Source organism: Candida tropicalis (assembly GCF_000006335.3).
Source record: "Candida tropicalis MYA-3404 genomic scaffold supercont3.3, whole genome shotgun sequence".
NCBI lineage: Eukaryota > Fungi > Ascomycota > Pichiomycetes > Serinales > Debaryomycetaceae > Candida > Candida tropicalis.
The window spans coordinates 2,174,874-2,200,592 of NW_003020055.1; the positions used below are offsets into that span (position 1 = coordinate 2,174,874).

Genomic DNA, 25,719 nt, shown 5'->3' on the forward strand with positions numbered 1-25,719 from the left:
AAAATATGAATTAAATAACGAAAGTGAAAAATGAACAGGGCAACTATGCTTGTTTCAAAACAGAATTTACAGTACAAAACAAGAAGGGGGTTGGGACGTAGTTTAGATAATATATCCATTCATGGAAGAATTATTGTTTTATTTTAATTGACGATCGTCAAAATAAGGGGTATAAGAAAAAGAAAAAAAAAAAAAAAGACAACAAAAACAGAAAATCTATTCTTGAAACAGAAAGATCGACAGTTTTAAAAAGAAGTGGCCAGGGACTGCTATGTGCATTTATCTTTTGCGACAATCCTATTTATACGTTTTTGTGAATGACAAGGGTTATAGTTCTTTGCTTTTTAGTCAAGAAATGGTTTTTTTTTTTCCCCATTTGTTTAAAAGATTTTTTTTGAGACATTCAAAAATCTAAAGAAAAAAAAAAAGGTTCACAAAACGTGACAAATTCAACGAGAGTGAGAGAGGTAAAGACATCATCAACAACAACAACAACAAAAAAAAAAATTCCTTAGTGTTGCATAGTAAAGAATTAAAATTTTTGCACCCAAAACATTTGATGAGTTTAGACACATCCTCTTTTTATTGTCAAGACAACAGTGACAGGAATCAAATTACAGTTTTTTTTTTGTCTTTCATTTTTCGACACAGGGAGTAAGTATAAAGTAATAGTTCCCCATTTGGAATTTAAGAGTGATATATACTTCATTTCTTAAATTGCATAAGCTTTGGGAGTTCAATTACATGCTCTTTGTTAAATTTCCTTCTTTTCGTGAAAGTTACCTCTTTTTTTTTTAGTTTGTCATTTTATTTCATATCTTTTACAGGTTTTGCATATTGTCAATTAAACGAAGAGAGAGAAAAAAAAAAGTCATCCGTTATTTACTTTGCGACATGCGAGAGAAATAGAAAATCCGACACTATTGGTTTTAATTTTAGTCTCACAATAACTTTTGTCACTATATACTTGGATATATTTTAGTTAAATGAGACGATGAAACCCCCAACAATGTACAAGGGTCTACCTGTTTTCTGTTTAGAATTGTTTTGGAGGTATATATATAAACATCTAATCATGCATCATCACCTAAATGGTAGTTTTATGTTGATTCTTTTTACTGTCTATAGAACCAATAAGCAACTACACAAATAGATGCACTTATTATTCCATTCTAATACTGGTTTCAGTAATTTTCAGCGCAAGAATTTTTCGACATTGAGTTGCAACAATAAGAAAATTGTTTCTTGTCGGTTTTCCTTTTGTATGGCCCGCCCCCTGTTTATTAAGAGAATTTTGCCTTATTAGAATAAATCTATTTTTGTCAATAGTTTAGAAAACCTACCGGTTTCCATGTCTACTATTCGTTTCTGTATTTGGGCTTCCATAATACACAAAGAAGAATCCCCCTTAAATCAGACAAAATAGGCCAGCGCAAAAAAGAAAAAGAATTCAAAGAATGTCGCAAATAATAAAGTACAATGAATATTATTTATACAAAATTTACAAAAGGTTGCTTTACTTACATCTATATAGGTTTAGTTTTTTTTTTTTTTTTGTAACTTTCATCTTTTTATAAAAAGAATAACAATAATAATAATAATAATACAAAACAGTACATCCATCGTACCATTATATGCAAAATGAAAAACAAGAACAAAATCACCTACCTGTTCAACAAACTTTCTAACTATTATCATCAAGATCTATACGTTTGTTTGCAGTCAACATTCTTTGAACTTCATCCAATGTCCATGGTCTAACTCTATTTCTCATCTTATTATGCAACCTTTCTTTAATATACTCCACACTCGTTCTTCTTCTCACAGCTTCCTCTTCTATAAACTTGATGATTTTCAATCTTGTATGTCTAAATTGTCTTTCAGAACTTCCATGAACCTTTAACCATTCTGTGACAGTTATATCATGATCACGTAATTCTTTTTCCAATCCCTTGAAATCGTCCCACATTTCAAATAAAGTGGTCGCTTGTCTCGATAATCGTCTATGTAATGCTCTTTGTCTCTCTATTTGTTGTGCAGTCAAAGGAGGAGGAGGAGGAGGTTGTTGTTGTAGCTGTTGCTGTTGTAATGCAATTTGTGGGATTGGAGACATTGGGTTAGATCTATGCTGAGGTGGAGTATTAGAGGGATTCAAATAATATTGATGATGTGTTTGTAAAGGCATAGTATGTTGTAACTGGGAAACTGGTGCTGCAATAGGGAGTTGTGGTGGTTGAGCTTGATGCAATAGGCTCGGAAGTTGTGGAGGTAAGGTTGGTGGTAATGATGGTGGAGGTGGGTTATGCTGTTGTTGTTGTGGTGGTTGTGGCTGTTGTGCTGGTGGAGGTACTGATGTAGATGTAGATAATGACGGCTTCATGGCCATTTGCAGTTGTGGAGTAGTGTCAACAGGTACAACTGAAGTCGGACTAGTAGGTTGAGTAGCTGATGTACTACCAGCAGCAGTGACAGATGATGATGATGGTAATGGTGGTTCAGTAGATGGTTGAGATGATTCACCTGTTTTTCCAGCTTGAATTTGATTAAGATTATTCAACAATTCAACAGTATTGTCAACACCTTTTTGAAGGTTTGTTTGTTCAATGGTTTTAATCAAGTTTGATGTTTCATGTAATGTCTGGTTAGCTAATGTCAAAGCATTCTTATTTTGGGAAGTCATTAAAATTATTAAACCATTTATAGAATTGGAGATTTTATTTAATGCTTCACTTTGGGATTGGAAAATGCCATTTTGATTTTCAATAAAACTTCTCAACAATTCATTAGTACGTTCTTGCTGTTGCTTGTAAACATTATTGATCAAATTATCCAAATTCTTAATTTTGGTATTCTGGAATTCAATGATTTTATTCAAGTCTTTTGGATTGGTTTCCGATTCTTGAATTACAGATGGCCAAGAATTTGTATCATCAACATCACTTTCTGTCTTATCATCATCTGGACCAAACATAGACTGGTTTATAATATTGTCCAATTTATTAGAAGCTTCCACTGAGTTCAAGAATTGTAAAAACTCCATAGAGCTAAACAAGTCACTTTTTGACAATGGGTTTAATGGATACTTTTTCTTGATAATGACCATATCTTGAACCAAACTTTTCCTCAACATAATCAACAATTGTTTCACTTGCAACATTTCCTTGGAATATTCCTCGGGAGTGATTTCATCTATAAAGGGGAAGATTTTATCTAACAAGGATTGAGGAGGCTCGATTGAGTTTCGTACTAAATTATACTCTTCAAAATTTCTAAACCCAGATAAATTCAACATGACTTGGTTACTCAACAGCTCGATTGATTTTGATGCCAATTTCTCGGTAGTTTCAATATCATGGGTTGATAATAATTTAGTTAGATTGATATCTTTATAATTTAAGCCACTTATACTCAATGCATTAATAGACGACTTGTGCTGTTGGCTATAGCTGATTGCAGAAAGCTTGTTATTACCCTTTATTAGCTTTACATTTTCTAAAGATATTTTTTTGGATGAATCACTAAATATAAATTCATAAGAACCATATTCATCAGGTATGTGAAACCGACTAAACAAATAAGCTGAGATTGCGAAATGAGGACAAAATTCGACATACTTATTTCTAAAGCATCCAGCATAATGTGTGGTATAAGGGGTGCCAGTAGTGGGAGCAAAAGCAGTAGGATCTGCAGCATTGAATTTGACAACCACAGTATCAATATAATTTATTTTTGTTGGGATTAAATCGCCAATTTCCAATTCACGTTTGGCCAAATTTTTTAGTGACAAAGAATGAGACAAATTAAAGTCAACCAAAGTTCTTAGTAGTTTGTGATCATTCAAATAACTTGTATTGGAGTTTCTTGCCTGTAGCAAAGGTTTGACTAGTTTATAGTAGTCATCAATAGTGTATTCATTAACATCCAAGGAGGAGTCTTCTGAATCTGACATGGTAAATGAACGGGAGTAGTAAAACTGAAGCTCTTGTGCCGTTTTCTTCTTTTTCTTTTATATTGAAATTTTAGTTCCAAGGTTTTTTTTTTTTTTTTTCTTCCGTTTCTTTGTTTTCTTTTGTATTACAATTTCCCTGTTTTTTCCTTTTCCTTTATTTTTCTGTGGTTTTGTTTTCTAAAAGAAAAGCGAGAATTTTTTGTTTTTGACAAAGCGGTTTTAAAGTATGATTATTATTTAAAGTATAATTATGTGAGGGGTGGGATGAACGATGATGATGATGATGATGATAAGAAATGATCAGAAACGAAATGACAAAGTAATTAATTAAAGGAATATGAATTGTGTATTATTGGTTGTCAATTGGTTGATAGGTATTTCTTGGACTACTACTAATAACTTGTACTAGGAGAAGGTGGCAGTGAGTTGTGTGTTTGTGATGTAATTTGTTTTTGGGTTGTCTAAGTGTTGTAAAAAAAAAAAAAAAGTAAAGGGAGTTAAAGAAAAGGACAATGATATTTCTTTGAATTTAATGAATGCACGCCAAACCAATATAGTAAATGAGGATGGGAGAGGGGAAGGATGGATATGACACTTTGTTGAATGAATGAATAAAAGGAATGAATGAAGTGTCGAAGTAGTGATATGGGTAAGGGTAGGGTGATTGGTGAGATTAGTGATTGAAATTAACTTTTTAATGGAATTGGATTTTGTAAGAACGAAAAATTTTTGTAAAAATTTTATGACACTGAAATTTTGGTTGATATTTATTTGAATAGAAAAAAAATAAAAAAATAAAAATCCCAGTGGTTCAAAAACAGCAAATGTAAAAAAATAAAATAAAGATAATAATACTAATACTAATAGTAATAAAAAATTTAGTTGTCTTCTTTTTTTTTTTTTTGTCTCTCTCAGTTTTAAGGGAACAAAATTAAAAAAAAGGGAAACCTTTTGGGGAATTTTTTTATGACACACAAAATTGATTAATTATTGTCGCGTCAATGAAACTAAACTAAAATGAACTAAAATGAAAATGTCGTGGACTTTTTCTCTTTTTTTGTTTCCTGTGAGTGTCGAATCTAAATGTCAAAAAAACAAATGATAAAACTTAAAACACTAAAACTTAAAGTGTGGTAGAAAGAATGTGCTAAAAAAAAAGTTTTGTGGATATTGTGTCAATCACGTGAGTCTTCAAGTCGAAAATGCAAATAATAATAATAATAATTAATAAGACTTGTAAAATTTAATAATAATAATAGTAATGAATATCTGGATTAACTTGGGGGGAAAGAGGGTTAGAAATCGGGAATTCTTTCTTCTGTTTTCTTTGATGAATAATCAAAGGAAAAATCATTGTCTATTTAAATGGAACAGAAAAAAAAAAACAAGAGATGGAACTAAAATACATTTACACAGAATAAAGGCAAAAAATAAAAAGAAAGATAAAACAAATGAAAAAAAAAAAGAAACTTCGAATGTAATTACTTTGATTTATTTTCTATTTCAAAGTATATGTGATCTTGTTATAAATGATGTGCTATAACTAAAACACGCTTGAATTTTGTATTTTTTTTTTAACCTATGGGTTCGTCAATGGTTTACTTTAGTTCGTTTGCTTTTTGTTTTAGCTTTAGTTTCTAGTGTTATTACGATATCTTGTAAATAGAACAGAATTTCCATGTCTAATTAATTCAAGGGCTTCAAACACTTGTTACAGTGGAAATATGGTTTTAGTAAAAACTAAAATCAATAAAAATCATACGAATTTCAAGATTTTTAAGATGGTTTTGGATGTGATGATGGTGTGTTCCACATGATCTTTAGATATTGAAACCTTGTAAATTAATTTAAACTCGAAATAATAATGATAATAATAATAATCATTAAAAAAGCAATGTCATAATAATTGGATTTATAATAATGGTAATTAAAGATTTTGCAATACACACACATGTATCATGTAGAATTTTTACTTTTAAATGCAAAAACTATAAAAACAATAACAACAAGCAAACAAGAATAATAACTGTGTAAACTAGAAACAATGACAATATTCCAGGGTAATACTGGAAATAACATTTCTTCTTCTTCTACTGTAGGGTTATTCTTAGCTGGTTACTTTAATTATTATACCACCTTCGTAACTGTTATCCTTGATGCATATAATCGATAGTGGCAAACTCGTGTTCGTATTTCATTTGTTGTCTATTTTATTTCCGTTTGGCTTCTGTTTTGCAATTATATTGAGTATTGAAATCGGAGCTACACTAAACTTGGCTTAGCAATGAAACATTTATATAATTGCGCCAACTATTAGTTATTACAAGAAAAATAAGAAATCTAATCGGTCAAATGATTTTATCATCATAGATCTTATGGTATCTGTGATACATACACATCAAGTATCTTTGAGTTAAGAACTGGTGTATCATGCTTTTTTTTTTTTTTTCTAATTCAGGCTGAAATTTCGCATCCTCGGATTTACCAAAGGTTTTATTTTTCTTGAACAATTTCATGTATATGCGTCTCTCTTGTTGTCTTTATCTATTTTTAACCGTGGGGCGGAAAAGGACGTGTTGAATTGTTATAAATATGATTACGTGCATGAAGATGTAGAATGGATTATCTTGTACCATGCTGATGATGGTCAATTCAAGAAATCACCAATACAACCCAGATTGCCGAACCAAACAAACAGAAACTGTAAACCATGTGAGCTATTAACTATACGAATTTGACTGAAATTAAGTAGAGACATTTTTTTTTTGTTTTGTTTTCTTTGGGTTTAAGACTTCGTTGTACTTTATTCAGAGTTTTTTTTTTTTATCTTTTTCATTACGTAACCGTTTTTTTTATTACTTTTTGGTGTTTATTATAAGAATAAGGGTTGTTACATATATTATTCTTTGCCATCCATAATTGAATAGAAATTCAATTATATATGTTTAATTATACATTTAATCATGTTACACTGATGATGCAATAATTACAAATTAATTAATAACTGCAGAATAGATACAAGCATTGCGAAATTATAAGTAACATGGATTATCAACCGAATATTGGTTATGATTAAGTATCAACCCAAAATAATGAAAACTACAACACAAAAACAAACCAGAAACAAAACAATAAAAAGAAAAACGAAGAAAACTACTACATCCTTCTCAAAAATGAAATATCATATCCACAGACGTACAACTAAATGGAAATAGATATCTGATGATTTCTATTTGACAATTTCAATTATAAAACTTTAAAAAGATTCCACCGAGAAATTGGTAAAAAGTACACACAAGCGCAACGGAAATATAAATTATTCTATAATTGGAAAAAAGTGGTAAGTTCATAAAAAAAAAAATCGCATGAGTATGAAACAGGTTAATAATTGTAGAATATTGTAGAGGAATTATAGGGTGCTCGGGATTATAATAGTTCTTCTATTTAAAAAAATCACACAAAATTAGAAATAGAAAAATTGAAAGATGATGTCGTCGTTGTCGTTGTGGTTGATGATGATGATGATGATGATGACGGTGATGATTATGCATCATGCATGGTAATGCAAGTGAATTAAACAATGAATTAAACAAGCAAAACAGAATCAATTCACGTTATTGTTTTCTTTTCTGTTTTAAAATACTTTTAGTTTTCTATTATTTTGTTCATTCTATTAACCCTGGCTTTTATTTCTAAAATCAGAAACGGAAATTGCAAATAATAATTAATTAATTAATAGATGGAAAAAGAAAAGCGTAAAAAAATATATTTATTTTTTTTTTTTTCGTTGTATGTATCTCATCTATATGCACTACTCTTCTTGGAGGTTATGATATTTTGAGCTGGATTACCCATGAGTTATAAATTGAGATTTTCATACACTACAGGTTATGTCACTATCTCTGTGTTTCCGCTGGTGATTACCTGTTTTAATCAAGTAGTTTGTATTTATATATATATATTAGTGGGAAGGGGGAAGGGGGCGGAGAGATTGTTGGTGTTTAGAATTGTACAGTTTTTTTCTTTTTTTTTTTTTTCTGTGTCATGCGGTTTATGCCAATTTCAATCGTTCAGGTTTGTGAACAAATAGTACAAAAGAAATAAACCCACTACATCAATGAAATTCTTTAGTGTAATTACGGGATGGGAAAATCGCTTTCGTTCTCTAAAATTACCAAAAGTAAAATAACAGTCATTTGTAACGATTAAACACAAGGCAAAATAATAATAACAATAAACATAATAAAAAAGAATGCATAGATTAAAACGTGTAAAAAAAAAAAAAAGAAGAACAATTATGAATATTATGAATATTGTGATGAAGGTGGCTGTGGTGGTGAATTACTAGGTGAATTGCGATTTTTCGTTTTCTTTTTAATTGTGAAATATAATTATAATGATTATTAATCAATATTATCATCAAATAAAAGTTGCGGAGAACTCCCTGAATTAAAGTAACTGTAAATAATAATTCGTTGTGATTCTTGCTATTCGTAAGTTCCAACCTTCATCGATTAATATACTTACGAGAGAATGTAGTCTACATTCTCATTGATACCTGTCCTGTTTACGCCTCAATCTTGTACGAACTTGTATGGGATACATCACGGTGTACTTATTCAATGTCGTGAAATTCTGGATAGTCTCGAGGAAATTTGTAATTTGAAAAAGCAATTCAATTACGTGAGATATTGAGATTATTATTGTTCTTGTCGTTTATCTTGTGGTATGGATATATGACCACATGTGTTTGTAATCCCACGTCATCATTATAATTCTCATTTTCATCATCGCTTGAATAATTGGATTTGATTGTGTTGTAAAAGTAAATAGATTTCCTTGATTATCGCTCATGCCTCTCTTTTTTTTTATGTTTGTGGTTTAGTGGTATTGCTGCAGATTATTTCAAGACTAAACAAAAAGCAATACAGAAAAAAAAAAAAAAAATTACGTAGTTTAACACAAAATATTTAGCACCCAGTAAATTTCATCTATGTTTAATTTTAGTGGAATAACGGGAATGAGACGCATACAGCTAGAATCTCAAATAAAATTATTCACAAAAATTTCAAACAGTTACAAATTAAATCAAATCAAATCACTATTGAGTGAACTGAATTATCATTTGGTATTTTATTGATACACCGTTATTTCCGATTTTACATTTCACATATCACAGTTTTGTATTCATTAAATACAACTTTGGTAATATTTGAATTTAAGCAATTGATGACATAATCCACATCATATACTTTTGTTCCATACAACCAGTTATTTTTATTACTAGATTTCCAATTATATCTAATCTATCATGGACATTTCACGTGACTCAGTTTATTTTAGTATGTTTTAATTATGTAAATCTTTTTTTTTTTTTTACGACTGAAGGAGAAGAAATAAAATATCTTCTCTTCTTAGTTTTGTTGCTCTAAATTATAGATGTTCATCCAATATTTGTAAATATGTGATATGTGAGCCAAATGCAGGAAAAAAATATAGAGATATGGATTATTAATCGTTAACAATCATCATCTCAAAGTACATATTAATAAACACCAGTAATGGATCATGCATATTCTGCTTATTACATTACATCAATTTTAGTTTGTCCTCTTATATTTGTTTTTTGTTTTTTGCATAACAAATTTGCTCATTCTATTATGGAATATATTCGCCAATATCATCTCCTTTCAATAATAATAGAAAATTTCAGTTAATCAATTAATTAGACAGAGTTCAAATGGTTCAAGTAAATTAAAATTACCATACACTATAATGAAGGAAGGTGTACAGCATTAGCTGATATCATAACCATGCATTGCTGACTGAAATTTAAATATATATTAGTACATATCCACATAAAAATTCAAAGCCATCAATAACTTTTCATGCATATAGCTATGTTATTCCATTGGTGCCACATTTACCTCAGAATTTTATTTCTTTATACTATAAACTTATAACATTCTTCTTGAATCTATTCTACATTGTTTAATCTCGGATTTTAGATCATATTTCCTCCCATTTAGCACTAAACCTTTTGTGTTTCACATATACGGGGCTTATCGATTTCCCAACTGATCAAATAGTAATAAAAAAAAAGTAAAGGATATTATCTGGCATTTATATTAGAAGTGATATATATGTGATAAAAAGAAAGAATTAATAGATGAAAACTAAGAACAAGAACAATGAAAACCAAAACCAATTCAAATTAAACCAAATAAACTAAAAAAAAAGAATGAAATAATATAAAAACAAAAACGCAGTAACAATTATAAGGCAAAAAAAAAGAAGAAAACTATTTCACAAACTAAACAAAATATAATAAATTAAAAATAATTGAAATAAAACAAACACATACACACACGCAATCTCTGGTTTCTATAATATTACAATGAAGGAATCCTTTTTTTTTTCTTTTTCTATTTTTAAAATTTAATAAACGAAAAAAAAAACCTCTTTAATCACTCATCATCACTTTCATTATTATCAAGTCCATTGACAATCATACCTTTATTAACCACAAGTTTAGTCAATTTAGATTTAACTCCTTCTTCCATATATTTTGTCAATTGTTCATTATTAAGCCAATCTCTTGAAATTTTAATGGCCAAATCTAAATTATCATTATCCTCAATCTTACCAGGTATTAGTTCATTAATCAATGTAACCAACGCAGTAAATGTCAATAAACTGACACCAATGATATCATTCAATCTCAAATAATTCAACATCTTTAATGCATGTTCATATTCTTCATTCTTGTAGTAATAAATAACCAAGGCACTTGTCAATATTATAAACTCTTCTTCATCAACTAAATTCAAAGATGATATTAATGATTTTTGTGATCTTAAACTTGGTTTAAATTTACTAGCAATAACCTTCTTGTAATATTCTGCTTCGGTTTCCTCTTCATCATATTCATCTTCACTAGAAGTATTATGTATTTCGTGATCAGTCAAATCAAACCCTTCATGAGCAATTCTAAATTTATCCAAACTGGATTCAACTTTAGATTTAATACTTTCAAACAAATATGGTGCATACTTAACATTCAAAATACTATTAAACAATTGATAGTATTTAAACAACTTGATGCTCTTATCGTCACCATCCTGTTGTATAAATGATCCCATAATGGTCAAATCAGTCAAAATTTGACTCTTGTCTTGATTCAATTCTTCCAAATAAGTCAAATTCAATTCATGGATAATTTCCAATAATCTCCAGTTGCAAACAAGACCAAAGTAATCATCCTCATTTTGATAGAAATCAATATATTTAACATGGTTTTGACCATCAACGACTCCAGAATTGATTGGCTTACCAATAAATACATTGGTCAATCTTTTAATCAAATTATCACTTGCAAACATAGAAACTCCATCAATCTTACCAATCAATTGGTTCAATTTAATCAAGGATGCATTCTTACCCTTATAATCAAGATTCAACACCAAAGATGATTTCATAATCAAGTAATGGTTCAAAATTGGTGAAACAAAACCAAGCTTTTCTTTAATTATGGAACCAATTAATAAAGATAAAAAGCAATTTTCAAAATTTATTTCACAGGAATTCAAATAGAAATAGTCCGAAATCAATTGAGTCCAATCATTACCTCCTTGTAAATTCTTGATGATCAAATCACGTTTACCTGATGTCAATTTCTGTGGAATCTTCAATCCAAATGAAATCAAACCCCAATCAATAATTGATCCAGAGTCTTCAACTTGTGTCTTCTCATTCTTATCCTTCTTCACTAAGGAATTCTTATACATTGGAATAATAATACTTGCCAAACTTCCAATAACCAAAAATAATTTAGTCAATGTCCACATTTGAATAGTCAACGGAGATGGATTAAGAATGGCATTAGGGAACAAGTATGAAAATGGCAATGCACTCAAACTACGGAAATCATTTTCACCAGATCCTCCAAATAATGAAGTACCCATAACAGCAGCCATACCTCCCAACAAGAATTTGTTTGGCTGTCCTTGTCGTTGTTGCTGTTGCTGTTGAGGAGATTGCTGTGGAGATGAAAACTGAGACACTGGCGCCGAGTTATAAGCTTGATTCTGTGGTGGATAGAAACCAAAACCTTCTTGATGTTGTTGTTGTTGTTGTGGTGGTGGTGGTGGTGGTGGTGGAACCATCTGCTGTTGATGTGGTGGTAGTGGAGCCATTGGAGCCATTGGAGCTGGTGGTAAAGATTGTGGGTTTAAATTAGCTTGTTGAATCAATCTTTGTAATTCCATATTTTGTTGTTTCAAAATAGCATTCTTGGCTTCCAAATGTTTAATATACTCAGTAGCTTTAGTTAAAACACTTGCCTTGTTCAATTTTGAAGCTGGAGTCAAACCTTCTAAATCGGCAATTGAAACATCATCACATCCAGCAGCAATTCGAAGAGCTGGAACCGCATCTCTTAAAGCCATGATTTTAGTATTAATATTGGTTCTGTACTTCTTCTCAATCATATTATGGGAGTTCTTATCCTTTGCTTTTGGTTTAGTAATCTTTGATGTTTTCTTACCGGTAGAAGTAGTGGCTGATGCTGAATTTGGAACAACAGTAGACGAACTGGTCTGTTTGACATATGGAACTGGTTCCTGTTTAAGCATAGGAGGTTCAGGAGAAGTCAAAATGGATTCAGCGGAATAATTAGATATTGGTGTAGCACCATCATTATTGCTTGAGTTTGTTGATGTAGACCCTGAACGTTTATTGGATGGATTGAATATGATATCCAAGTTGTCTTCATTCGCATTATAGTTCTGATTATTGTTTGGTGCAGAAACGTTGCCATCATAACACTCTAACGAATTATCTGACAAATAATCATTAAAATTTTGACCAGTGTAATTGTTCAAGTTTTGCATATTTGAAACTTCCAAGTCATCACCACTAACGGCAGATACTGGCGAGTACATAGTTGCATTCAAAACATTCATATTATCATACGTTTGTTGATCACTAGAGCCGTCACTAGGTAAAGCTCCTGAAATGGAATCCAAAAAGTCATCGGCATTAACAAAATCAAAGGCATATTGTTGTTGTTGTTGTTGTTGCTGTTGCTGTTGCTGTTGCCTATTAGTATTATTGACTCCTAATGGAGCATCAAACTGGGATAGCATTTTTTCTAATGTATTGATTGAATAGTTTTCTCTTTCTTACTCTTTGTTGAAGAATATATATATATATCAAAGTAATTGAATATGTCTGTACGTTAATGAAAGGAATAGGGGTGGGTATGAACAGTTGTTGCTGTTGTCTAGATGAAATAAATAAATAAATAAATATAAATAAATAATACGATACAATAAATAAATAAAATTAATCTGTTGGCTAAAACAGATACGTAGTAGATATTTCGATACTTGTTGAATTCAGGGTGGACAAAAGTGGATTTTGATTTGATAACTAATGGTGGGTACAGTACAAATGATTCTTTTGATAGTTGTAATATGAAATAAAATTAAAAGAAAAAGATATTTCTAATTGAAAGTAATTAAAAAAAGAAAGAAAAGTTGTTGATTTCTTAATTAATGTTGTTACAGTTTGTAGTAAAATATAAAAGCAAAAAAAAAAAAAATTTCTGCAAATTTCTAACTAATTTTTTTTTTGTTTTTTTATGATTTAATTGGTAAATAACTCTTTTATATATCAGGTCATTTTTTTTGCCTGTGCCATGGGAGAAAGAAAGAAAAAAAAAGAAATTATGCGACGGTATGTGTGTGTATTTCTTGATGGGTCCTGCACACAGATGCAAACATGGCGTGATTTTTCAAAAAAAAAAAAAAACAGTTGGCGGAATCCCAGTTCGTGTTGGCGGGATTGTGTCACGTATTTCCCGATGGGAAAAGGAAATGGAAATGCAAATGCATACTATTCCTGGGTCGATACCTGTGTCCTTGATATTGGATGGAAAGAAGCGTCCCGATTATGACTTGGAAGTTAACTAGCGAATGTGATTCCTTACATGGAAACTCATTTTTTAATTACAAACTAATAGTGTTTGATGTCAAAGCTGTATCTGTTTTGCGATATCTTGATCTCTTTTTTTTCTTTCGCTTAGATAACAGTTTAGCTACTCACTATCGTAAGACACATAGTAACGCACACTCAAACTCATATCCTACGGGCTCAAGATATTCTACGATGGAGACACTACGCCTTAACAAAGTATCAATCATTCAGGGACTATTAACCTTTCTGGAGTAAATTTCGGAGAAAAGAAAAAATAAAATAAGGAAAAAAGCATACACAAACAAATGACATATCATCAATGTACATGTGTGAGGCATGCACGCATCTTTTTGTATTTGGAATGTATGATACAAACTCCTACTTTACTCCGGACATTTACGTCAACTGTTCCGATGTTCTACGTGGATTCTTGTCGTGTCCACAAATGAATCATCATTTACGGGTGTACCTATTACACACACACATATATATATATATATATATTGAGACGTACAAATACATAAGGAAAATAATCTCCGCATTGAGCGTGCTTCAATTTCTCCTCTCTTACTTGTGGAAATTCAATATGCTACTTAATATGGTAATTGTCACTGGTCCTAGAATTGGCAAGAATATCGCTAATTTGTGATCCATTGGTGTAAATGCAGTAATTTCACTAGGTATCTCTCTAACTTTCTTGATACCTCGTTGAGGGTCCTCTAATGCTTTAAGTAAATTAGCTTTGAATATATTTATAAATGGAACCAAATCTTTTTCTTCAAAATCCATCTTGTTCAAGATCCCAATGGTACCAAACCCATCTATTGTAAATGTATTAGTTGTTGAGTTTTCTATGGAAATACCATGTTCTGGTAAGAATACAATATAATTCAAATCATTTGTACTATAAATCTCATCCAAATTGATTAAATATGGGATTTCTGATGATTGGATTAAACTATGGTTCAGTTTTAACAATTCAACATTATTCTTGATACTAGTAGTAATTCCATATTGATTTCTATATTTCCTAGGAACAAAATCGTTAAATGCTCCTTCAATATCAAACTGGATCTTTTTTGAACTATCAGAAACAATTGATATATGTACTTGTTGATCAGTTGGCTCTTCACTGAATTGTGTAGTTATTGGGGTTTGCTCATATGTCAAATAGTAAAATGCAGCAAATGGAAGAATTATTAACGTTGTAACTAATATAATCACACGTCGAACATTCGCAATTGTACTATTGGGTTTTGTTTTAATTGTTGCTGTCATATTAATTAGCGGGTTTGAACACCTTGTTGTTTGTTGTTTGTTGTTTGTTGTTGTCGTGGTTGTTCTTTGGTGGTAAAGAATGAAAATTTTTCTTTTGATAGCGAGAGAAACCAAAAGGAAAACAAACGTGTGTTGTTACGTTTTCGTGCGCGGTGGCTTGGAGAGACAACACATTCTTCAACGATACAGTTGGTACCAATTATTGTAATGATCTTCAATGATCATCAACCTTTTATTTTTAGTTATAAGTCCCGTAATCGGATATCTATTTGATCTTCTACATTTAACCCTCAACTTCACTTGTGTAATAGTAAGAAGAAGAATAATAATAATAATAATAATATAAAATATCAAAGACATATAAAACTATTCCGATTCAGAAAAGTACTCCAAATCACAGACATATCTACAATTAGGACATGAAAACAGCGGGTAGCTCTTTTGTAGTAATGGATGTATGCATCGATAATGCCACCAATGACCACACGTACTTATAAACATAGGGTGTCCAGGCTGAATTGTATTCAAACAGATGGAACACTCGGTGGCTTGTTTATCTCCAATTTGCAACTTCTTAAACATTTCAATATTATATGGATTCATCTTTCTTTGCCAGCTATTATTAAAGTGACATCTCATTTTAACCAGTCGGTACACTTCTTCAGTACCTCCTCTATAATCCATACCCAATTGAATAATATCCCCATCTATAACTGGCATCAAGGAACTTTCTTGTGATGCAGGTGAAAGTCTTATGTGATTAAGAAAAGTCCCTGATGAACTCTTGGTATCTCTAAGAAACCACTGTCCATCTTCGTTACAAAAAAACAATGCGTGGGTACGGGATACTACTTTACTTTTGAAAACAATTGGCGCAGAAGAACCCTGTGGTGCATGTGCAGCAGCCTTGTTCTTTTCAGTGTATCTTCCAATATTAATGGTACTCTTTGGTGGTAACCTCCGAATAACAGGTGAAAAATATAGACCCGATGACGACGATGAATGATCTATCAATGGTGTTAATCTCACAGAGTATAACCCATCTTTATCCAACCCTCCTTTGTTTTCTTCATCAACAAAAGTAGCTTCCTGTGGCGGTCTATTTGATTGCTCCTGGGGTGCTTGTACCTGTTCCTGCGGTGAAGGTGTTTGTTGATCATCTTGATGTTCTACCCCATCAGCAATAATTTCTTCCATATTCTCTTCATCAATCATATTATCCCCTGCATCATCATCATCTAATGGTCCAGTCGGTGAAGTAATACTACTACCTGCATTGATTGTGGTATTATTATTATTATTATTGCCTGAAATGTCGTCATTAGCATACTGATGTATATTACCTAATGTGGGACTATTTGACATTAATGGTTGTGACGATGATGATGACGACGCTCCTGGAGCTTCGGACGAAGCATTATGTGAACGCATTCCAAAATTACTCAAGAAATTTAATCCAAATGATGGTCTTCTAGTGGGTTGTTGCTGTTGTGATCGAGTTGGAGGTTCAAGTGGGGATGACGGACGACTGGAGCCAGGTGAGTTTAAAGGTGGCGTGGAGTTGGCTGATTTCGTTCTTGCTGGTGGTTGTACCGAATCCCTAGATATTGTTTTTGATGAACCCTCAGGCATATTTATAACACGTGGAAATTAGTGGTGCTGATCGGTACTGATAAATGACAACAACAACAACAACAACAAGAAAAAATGAAAATAATAGTCAACAACAAACGACAACAACAAAAAAAAAATCAGATTCGTGGAAATAATTTAAGAATGAGAGAGAAACAGAGACAGTTTGTGAGAGAGAAAGAAAAAAAAAAAAAAAAAGAAAATTTGTTGAACAGTGTTGTTTGTTTGAAATTTGTTTCTGTCGTTAATTTTTCTTTTCTTTTTTTTTTTTTTTTTTACTGTCGGTTTTCTTATATGACTTTTTGGCTGGTATTGTTAACTGTACTACATGTCGGTGATATACTAGCTACTAACTGATAATTTTGGATACATTTTTATACCAACTACACATACTCTTGTTCACCAATTATTCTTAATAGCAATTGTTGCAACTGTTTTCTTCCAGTAGGACTTCTCCAGATGAAATGATCACTGTTCTCAGCAATCACCCATTCTGCAGTTTTAGTACTTAATTTTGTAATTTCCCGTTGCCATTTGCCCCAATTTAACAGTTTTTTAATCATAAAATCAGAGGATATTACACCAATCATTAACCCATCAATATCTGCATCCATCACTTCATTGTACGATAATATACCAGATACCAACTGCTCTTCACATCGGGCTCGTAAGTATCGCGACAGGTGAACCATGTCTCTTCCAAATATTCTACTTTTACTTGAAAATTTCATCGGGTGTAAAAACCAATGCAAACTCGGTACAATACCCAAAGGAGATATCAATCCTCTTAACCACAACGAAAGACCCGTGATGTTATCCATAACCTCTAATGAATTCTTGAAAACATTTGTGTTTTCATTCTTTCGTCCACTACCACTAAACGGCCATTTCTTGAGCAAGTCAGGTGACCAACTATCGACAAATAATACAGAATGAATCTTTGCCCTATTTCTACTAGCAAACATTCTCGCATATAGTCCACCAATATCAAACCCAACAACAGCAAACGGACCTTCAATTTTCTCTTTCTTTAAAGCTTCAATCAAATATTCAGTGACAATACCAAGAGACTCTGGTGGCGGGGCAGAATCGGAAAATGCATACCCTGGACGATCCCAAATACAATACCTTTCCACTTTATCCAAATGATGCAACTCTTCAATCCATTCTTGAAATACCTCACTGGAGGTTAATTGACCACCTTCAACAAGCACAATTGGTTGATCTGATTTTCCGTGAACATCTCCAAAACAAGCAACGTGAACTCGAAATTGGTTATTATTGACAGGAACTAATTTACCCCATGGCTTTTCATGAGTGTCAAAACTTTGCAACCATAATGACAAACTGATACACCAAACAACCCACAAAATGAATACTTCAAAGACAACCTTGACTAGGATCACAAACAATTCATAAACTGTTTTTCTCTTTTCAATTCTACCAGTTAATCGAATTTCTTGGTAATGCTTCCCTTCTTCAACCCAATAATCTAATAATGAATTGAATAATGCATTCAAACAGGTCCAAGCAACAAGAGAGATATCTAAAAATCCCATTTTTTCTCTAATAGGAGATACCAATAACGATACAATCAAATCAATAAATAAGAGACCAGATACAATATATCCTAATATTCTTTCATAATATGCCGGAACAACAAAAAACCAATTGTTAATCGAGTTGACCATGATACAAATGATTGTCAAACTCAACCCAAAGAAGGATTTACCCCGGTTGTTAAACCCCGGAAGGGCAAAAAACTGACTTACTAATAATACTATGAATAATACCATATTCACATACACCAACGTGTGTACAATTAATTTCAATATTCTAATCTTTTCTAACTTCAATGGAGACACTTGTGGGTCATCTGGGTCTAACAATGGTTGCAGCTCCAATTGAGTTGCTTCTCTATCTTCTGGTGGTACACTATTTGGGGACACCGAGTGTGGTGGAATGTTTGAAAGTGACCCCCCAGATCCAGTACTTCCTTCTACTGCTCCAGTATCATTTTCCGATGTAGATTTATACTGTGACATAATTGTGGTTAACAGTTGCCAAAGTCGATAAAGAGTAGTAAAACAAAAAAAAAAAAAAAGAAAAAGAAGAGAATTAATAAATGAAATTCTGCGATAGCAATTATAAATTTCACTATTTGGAACGCCTAATGGAAATCAAAAGAACTAATTCATTAGTGGTTAAAATATGTTTTATAACTGATTATCATTATAAAAAACCCAAGAATCTCTAAGTAATATCAAAACAATAGGATTTTGACGATTGGATCTTGGATTTTGATAACGAAAATATATTGCATATTCGTGATACAAAGAATAAATTAAACGAAAAAATAAAAAAAATATCGAGACTGTGAACCAATCATAAATAACAACACCACAAACCATGGCTGTGATAACTATCCCATCAGATACCGAGATAGCTGGTAATACGTATTATGAAATCAATGTCAAGCTTCCGCTACGATCATTTGTGGTTAAGAAGAGATACCTGGAGTTTGAACTGTTGGTACTGAACCTTTGCCATCAATTGGGTATTAGTAACCGAGATTTCCCGTACAGTTTACCAGGGAAACGTATACATTGGTTAAATAAAGCACAAGTTGTTGAAGAAAGGAAGGTATCCTTGGCAGAGTTTTTAAATAATATTATCCAGGATACATCACTTCAGAATGAGAAAGAAGTGTTATCCTTCTTACAGTTACCGCTGTCATTTAAATTTACCAAAGAAATGTTGACCAATAACCGAGCGGATTTGGAATCAGTTGAAAAGAACTGGTACGATGTTTATCGAAAGCTTAAACTGGATATTGTCAATGAATCAGCTACTACTATTAATGAAAGGATCCAACTCCACAACAGAATCAATAGACTGTACCAACCAAGAATGATAGAGTTGTTGCAAACAGTATCCAATGTTGATCATAATGAAGCAATCAAGAGGAAGCAATTGATTGGACAACTACAGGAGAAAGTCGATGAATTGTTAAAGAACGATCAACCACGAGAACTAAAATCTAAACGAGTATTGGGAAGTGGGTCTACTTCAGTTAAAGAAACAGCCGAAACTTTGCCATTGGACAACAGGGAACTTCTCCAGCATCAAATTCAAATTCATAAAGATCAAGATAAAGAGTTGGAACAATTGAGAGTTATGATTGCTAGACAACGACAAATTGGGGAATTGATTAATACCGAAGTCGAAGAACAGAATGCCATGTTGGATAGGTTTAATGAGGAAGTTGACTACACTGCTGGGAGAATCAAACAAGCGCGTAGTAGAGCAAGAAAGATTTTATAATAGCCTATTTACTGCATCAATATTGTCAGCCATACTGTTTACACGAACTGGTGCACCTAGTTGTTCGTTAGAAAGCTGTTCAAGTTCATGATCTTCCAACAGTCTATCAGTATTTCCATCTAGTCCCCAAAACCCACCCACGTTTTGAAAGAATGTTTGGATACCAAATCGACGAGGTGGGAACGAACGTCCTGCATTAGCTAGATTGAATATACTTGGGTGATACTGGAAATAAAAGGATGCACCCACAAAAGTTCCTAGGATCGAGCCTGCAATTATGTCCCTTAGGAAGTGTCGATTATCACTCACACGAGTACTGGCCACAAATGCTGCTGTAAAAATTGGGAAAAGTGTAAGAAACACCTTGAATGAGTTGTTTCTGCTGTCAAAAGTTTGCAACCTTGCTGCTACGTTTAGTGAAGTTATTGTCATGCCAGTGAATACAGTTGACAGGTGCCCACTTGGAAATGTTCTGAATCCTTCTTGTACTAGTGCCCAATCTGGTTGAGTACATATACCAACATGGGATAACCGAGTAATGGGGATGTTTTGGTACATGGGCTCGCACCTATCAATAAAGTCTGGTCGCGGTAATCCTGTAATGTTTTTCAATAGCACAGTAGCAAGTAACTGGGTAGCCATTGCCCCCAACAAACACAAACTGCCAGCAAAGAAATCCCACATGCGTCGCTTGATGGGCAGGGGGAGTAGAAGCGAAAACGCTAAGAATTGCAAAAGTGGAAGACCAGCGGATATAAGTACCAATAGCCAGATTGGAATGGTGATTGCGTTTTCTGGGAAATAAGTGAATCGAAGTGAAATATCATAAAGCAGGAATTCATGGTATCTTGGTGGAAGTGTACGACCCAATGTGGCAGATAAAATCAAAACCGTTGAATAGAATAAAAAATCAAATACATATGAGATTGTTGACAACCCCGATAGTTGTATATTTGTGAATGTGAATGTCCAATCTCTAAGCATTTCAATTTACTGACCTGTTGCAAAAACAAAACAAAATCTAAAGTGAGTACAAGTTCAGAAATATCAGAATCTCTTCTTTTTTTTTTTTTGTTTGTTTGGTTTACCCGCATTTGACTTTGCCCACTATAAAAGGCGAACCAAGATGAGGTAGGAAAATTTTTCTTTTATTTTACACTTTTTTTTTTCTTTTTTCTACTCCTTCTTCATCGTCGATATTATAAGTGTATGTATTGAATAATAACTTCAATTCCTTATTGTATTGTGTTTTAATGATGATAACGTTTTCGCCTATAATTGATTTCTTAGATGAGAACAAATCAAACAATTACACCAAGATCTACGCTGATTTTAATGCAAAACAGAATTAAGAATTAATGAAGAAGAATTTTCAATTGTCTATAACAAAAATACTAACTATTTTAAGAATTCACCCCAGAGTTTAACACCTTTTTCTATTTCTTCCTTGGTTAAGTAACTAATGGATAATCTGACACAGTGTTGTCCCCAGCTTCTTGTGTCCCCAGATACTTCAAAGTTTTCACCACCAGCAAGAACAACGCCATGTTTAGCCAATTCAGTAACAGTTTCGTATGCATTGGCATTAGGAGTAACTACCCAGACAAAGTATCCACCTTCTCCTCCATATACCTTTGTATCTGCAGGTAAATACTTCGCAATACTTTCTTTCAATACTCTAACTCTTTCACTGTAGACTTTTTTAAAGCTCTCAATGATCTTGTCTATTTCACCAGAGTTTATCAAGTCAGCAACCACAAAGGTCGATAACTGGTTTGGTGTTCCACCTGAACGATTGCTTCCTGTCACCGCCAATTGTTGAACCAATTTTGGTGTAGCGCTTTCTTGCCAACCAACTCGTAAACCCGGAGCAATAATTTTGGAGAATGTGGCATTGGAAATGGTATTTCCATAGGAACTGGTCACTGTGGCTTTATCTAACTGGTTGAATCTGGCGATAGGATTTTTAGCGTCTGTGTAATCCAAAAATTCATAAACATCATCACTAATAAGCAACATGTCGTACTTTCTTGCTAATTCCAACAATTTATACCTAGTCTGCAATGAATAGGTTAAACCACCTGGATTCGAGAAAGTTGGTACCAAGTACATGACAAATCTGTAAAATTTTCTTTTCCCTCTCACGGGATCAATCTTGATATTGATATCATCATGAACAGGTTCTAACCCTTGTGAATATTTAATTAATGCTTTCTCGAGATGTTCAACATCAATAGTGTACTCTCCGTTGGGTGTTTCTTCGATGGCTGTCATCTTTCCTTCAAACCCCACGTCGAGAAAGGAACTGTTGATCAAAAAATAAGTTGGGGTGACTATAAATGCTCTTTGGGTAATTTCTGGGGATGTGACCGAAGCAAGAATATTTCCCACACCATATGAAGCACCTGCAGTTAAATTGATACAGTCAGGATCCGACCCTTGGATACCAAATTTCCTATCAACCCACTGGGCCACAGTTTTTCTAATTTCCAAGTTACCTGGATCTGTTCCATATTGTAATGGATGTTGGTTTAGTGGATCGGTATCATAGGATAAATAGTTTGAATCCAACAACACTCGCTTGTATGATTCGGCAATCACTTTTGCAGGAAGCAATTCCCTTGTAGGGTGACCCTTAAAAAAATTGATCATATCTTGATGTATTCGACAAAAAAGAAAAAGAGATAACAAAAGAGAGAGAAAAAAAAATTGCGGAGAATGATGTAATTTATAGATTTTGATTGTAATAGATAGCATAGTTGATAGAATGGTAAAAGTATGATAGAACGCCATGTCACCAATTTACATACTGATGGTCTTCCACGGTGCTCAAACCATTAATCGATGATGATGATCATCGTCATCAAAACTCAATTCTTTGGTTGAAATAGCAGAAGAACAAAAAGTCGTCTCATGCTCAATATCACCACGTCCAATAGATTTTTCCACGAACAAGAGAAAAAAAAAAAAAAGAGAGAAAGGAAAAAAAAATCAGGGCTAGCCAATAGTGAAGAAGAAAAATAATCGTCACTATTATTCAAACATCATATATTCCATTCACACATCATGCCTACTGCCACTGGTTTACTTTTAAGTTCTGTATTTGGTACAACTGTCAGAATTTTGCAAACTTCCATGAGTGGAAGTCCAGCTAAGTTATCTTCCAAATTAATGGGTTATGGTTTAACCATTGGTTCAAGTGTTGGTGTTTATCTTTTGCTCATTGACCCAACCCTTGAAAACAACAGAAAACTTTTCAACAAGAGATTGGCATTGTTACGTGAACAAAGAGAAAAGAAAGCTGAATTCTATGACTTTCAACCAGCCAAGAAAGAACTCCCATACAAAAGAGGTGCTGTTTTCGGTCTTCTTGATAGATTGGGTGCTAAATACCAATAAGCATTGCACAGTTTATAGTACAAATACATTATTTATATAATTATTCATTCTCCTTCGATTTACTGAAAACCCCATCTTCTTCCTCTTCCTCTTCTGATACATCAAATGCAGCAGCATCACCATCATTATCTGATTGAACATCACTATCATACTCTTCATCAACATCGCTATCACTAACACCTCCATTAAAATCCTCATCATCCTCGTCGTCGTCTTCTGGAGGAATCTCTGGTTTGAATTCTCCCACTACAGCTAGCTCTTCAATCAGCTCGGTCTTGGTAAGTTCGTGACCATCATTTGTAAACGAAGAATCTGTTATATCGTGTGATTTGATAAAACCATCAATCATCTGGTAGTATTTTTCACTAATCATACTAAACTCAAGGTGTCTTTGTTCATCCTTGCTGTTCAAAACTGATATGTTTAAATTGAATGTCAGACGGGTGATATTACTGTAACTGGCCCTGATAACACGTGTAATTGGGTATACTAGGATCGGCTTTTTGAACCCAAAAATGATATATGCTGGGTTAACTGAGTTGTCTTCCAAAAACATCAACACCCCATCTTTTGCCCCTTTATAACAATCAACCATTACAAGTGCGGGTGTCTCAGATCCTTCAATGGTTAGTGAAAGAGCGTCATCATTATTTAGCGAGTAAGTGTTTTTAAACAAGGACGTTGCTGGCAAATAGTTAATTACAGAAATACCACACATCTTGAATTGTCTCTGGAAATGATCAATAATACGTTCCTGGACTGGATCCAATATCACTGAATTCTTGGGATGGAAAAATTGGGACTCAAAGTCTGCTGGGAGTTCGCCATTCTTCACCTTTTGTTTCTTGATCAAATCCAAATTCAACTGACAAACAATTGGATCCCTTGAAGCATTGCTATCTTCGGGGTAAAAATCATCATGCATCCAGCAACACAAATAGCAGACACCTCTCTTGGATGGGTTGGTTGTGTTACCCAATACTGGAAGAAATGCACACAATTTAATGGCATCTTTCAAATCTGTGAATGTGTGCTCGGAAATATTGTTTGCTGGGTTGACAATGGATAGGGCAGGGGTTGCCGTCTCCCCATCTTGAATCAAATGCAAAGTTAAATTCATCCTTTTCCTCACAGGAGATACAAAGGATATCTGATTAATCTCAAATATGATTGTTTCTGGTGGAATTACTTGAGTTTCTTCCAGTATTTTTCTGCGTTTAACAACTCCACTTTTGAGATAGTCGTGAAGGTTACAGAAAACCTCTAAGCTAGATTCATCTTTTTGAACGACAGCATTGATCTGCTCTTGTAATTCAGAAGGAAGTTGCAGAATCCAATCTGTCCCCATAATTGTCCGTGAGGAAAAGCAAAGAAATACGCAAGTGTGTGAAAATTTGGTAACGTTTAATTTTTTTTTTTTGTTGTTGTTGTTGTTGTTGTTGCTGTTGATAATGAGTGTATAAATCAAAACACGAAATGGAAGAACTATTAGATCAAAATGCTGGTATACTACACGTCTTACCAAATATATTATCGGGGTTAATTAAACATGAACCAGTTTATGATATACTTTTAGATTCGGTGGAGAATGCCTTGATAAGAAGTCAGTTATTAGAGATGGAAATCGACCGTAATGTTACTGAACTATCATTTGATCAAGATAAAGCAGCTCTACTATCAATGCTCCTCGGCAACAGCTTTATCAACGCGTTAGATCTTGTATTCAATCTGGAAATATCGGGCCCGCTATGGAATATATCAATTGTACCTGTATTAAAAAGAGATATCGCCCACTTGTTGGCGAAACTAGGGCTTTGTTGGAAAAACGAACAGCTAGTAAAAGGAAGCTTACAGTTTATTCACAGAGAAGAAGGTTCTCATACCCATGTTGATTTATCTAATTGGTACTGTGAATGTCAGGAATACCAGTCCAAATACATTGATGAGATGCAAGTCATAAATATAAGAGGTGATTCTTTTCTAGAGCAGTTGTTTCAAAATATGAAATCCAAGCCGTTGTCTCCACTTCCTATATGCACACATATAATAGTAATTCTAATAGTAAAATACAATTCTACGTACTTTAATATATAAACGTCTGAAATAAAAACCAAGGTCGTGTGTATCGGTCAACAATCAGTGAACGAACTCCTCCAACA

The 25,719-nt window shown here is 33.0% G+C and overlaps 11 protein-coding genes across 11 annotated transcripts; 3 read left to right on the plus strand and 8 right to left on the minus strand. All coding sequences in view use genetic code 12, as the record gives it.

Annotated features, from left to right (window-relative positions):
* Positions 1–1,684: 1,684 nt before the first annotated feature.
* Positions 1,685–3,949, minus strand: CTRG_03013 (uncharacterized protein; the record flags this gene model as incomplete). Its single annotated transcript, XM_002548670.1, has 1 exon — positions 1,685–3,949. The coding sequence occupies one exon, from the start codon at positions 3,947–3,949 to the stop codon at positions 1,685–1,687; it is 2,265 nt and encodes a 754-aa protein (XP_002548716.1).
* Positions 3,950–10,416: 6,467 nt separating this feature from the next.
* On the minus strand, positions 10,417–13,095 carry CPH2 (Cph2p; the record flags this gene model as incomplete). Its single annotated transcript, XM_002548671.1, has 1 exon — positions 10,417–13,095. The coding sequence occupies one exon, from the start codon at positions 13,093–13,095 to the stop codon at positions 10,417–10,419; it is 2,679 nt and encodes an 892-aa protein (XP_002548717.1).
* Positions 13,096–14,494: 1,399 nt separating this feature from the next.
* CTRG_03015 (uncharacterized protein) lies at positions 14,495–15,205 on the minus strand (the record flags this gene model as incomplete). The annotated part of the gene is made up of 1 exon (XM_002548672.1): positions 14,495–15,205. The coding sequence occupies one exon, from the start codon at positions 15,203–15,205 to the stop codon at positions 14,495–14,497; it is 711 nt and encodes a 236-aa protein (XP_002548718.1).
* Positions 15,206–15,571: 366 nt separating this feature from the next.
* Positions 15,572–16,837, minus strand: CTRG_03016 (ubiquitin-conjugating protein; the record flags this gene model as incomplete). Its single annotated transcript, XM_002548673.1, has 1 exon — positions 15,572–16,837. The coding sequence occupies one exon, from the start codon at positions 16,835–16,837 to the stop codon at positions 15,572–15,574; it is 1,266 nt and encodes a 421-aa protein (XP_002548719.1).
* Positions 16,838–17,220: 383 nt separating this feature from the next.
* Positions 17,221–18,882, minus strand: CTRG_03017 (uncharacterized protein; the record flags this gene model as incomplete). The annotated part of the gene is made up of 1 exon (XM_002548674.1): positions 17,221–18,882. The coding sequence occupies one exon, from the start codon at positions 18,880–18,882 to the stop codon at positions 17,221–17,223; it is 1,662 nt and encodes a 553-aa protein (XP_002548720.1).
* Positions 18,883–19,246: 364 nt separating this feature from the next.
* On the plus strand, positions 19,247–20,161 carry CTRG_03018 (uncharacterized protein; the record flags this gene model as incomplete). Its single annotated transcript, XM_002548675.1, has 1 exon — positions 19,247–20,161. The coding sequence occupies one exon, from the start codon at positions 19,247–19,249 to the stop codon at positions 20,159–20,161; it is 915 nt and encodes a 304-aa protein (XP_002548721.1).
* Positions 20,156–21,145, minus strand: CTRG_03019 (uncharacterized protein; the record flags this gene model as incomplete). The annotated part of the gene is made up of 1 exon (XM_002548676.1): positions 20,156–21,145. The coding sequence occupies one exon, from the start codon at positions 21,143–21,145 to the stop codon at positions 20,156–20,158; it is 990 nt and encodes a 329-aa protein (XP_002548722.1).
* Positions 21,146–21,559: 414 nt separating this feature from the next.
* CTRG_03020 (2-aminoadipate transaminase) lies at positions 21,560–22,954 on the minus strand (the record flags this gene model as incomplete). Its single annotated transcript, XM_002548677.1, has 1 exon — positions 21,560–22,954. The coding sequence occupies one exon, from the start codon at positions 22,952–22,954 to the stop codon at positions 21,560–21,562; it is 1,395 nt and encodes a 464-aa protein (XP_002548723.1).
* A 273-nt stretch (positions 22,955–23,227) lies between these two features.
* Positions 23,228–23,560, plus strand: CTRG_03021 (uncharacterized protein; the record flags this gene model as incomplete). The annotated part of the gene is made up of 1 exon (XM_002548678.1): positions 23,228–23,560. The coding sequence occupies one exon, from the start codon at positions 23,228–23,230 to the stop codon at positions 23,558–23,560; it is 333 nt and encodes a 110-aa protein (XP_002548724.1).
* Positions 23,561–23,600: 40 nt separating this feature from the next.
* CTRG_03022 (uncharacterized protein) lies at positions 23,601–24,908 on the minus strand (the record flags this gene model as incomplete). The annotated part of the gene is made up of 1 exon (XM_002548679.1): positions 23,601–24,908. The coding sequence occupies one exon, from the start codon at positions 24,906–24,908 to the stop codon at positions 23,601–23,603; it is 1,308 nt and encodes a 435-aa protein (XP_002548725.1).
* Positions 24,909–25,036: 128 nt separating this feature from the next.
* CTRG_03023 (uncharacterized protein) lies at positions 25,037–25,654 on the plus strand (the record flags this gene model as incomplete). The annotated part of the gene is made up of 1 exon (XM_002548680.1): positions 25,037–25,654. The coding sequence occupies one exon, from the start codon at positions 25,037–25,039 to the stop codon at positions 25,652–25,654; it is 618 nt and encodes a 205-aa protein (XP_002548726.1).
* Positions 25,655–25,719: the final 65 nt, after the last annotated feature.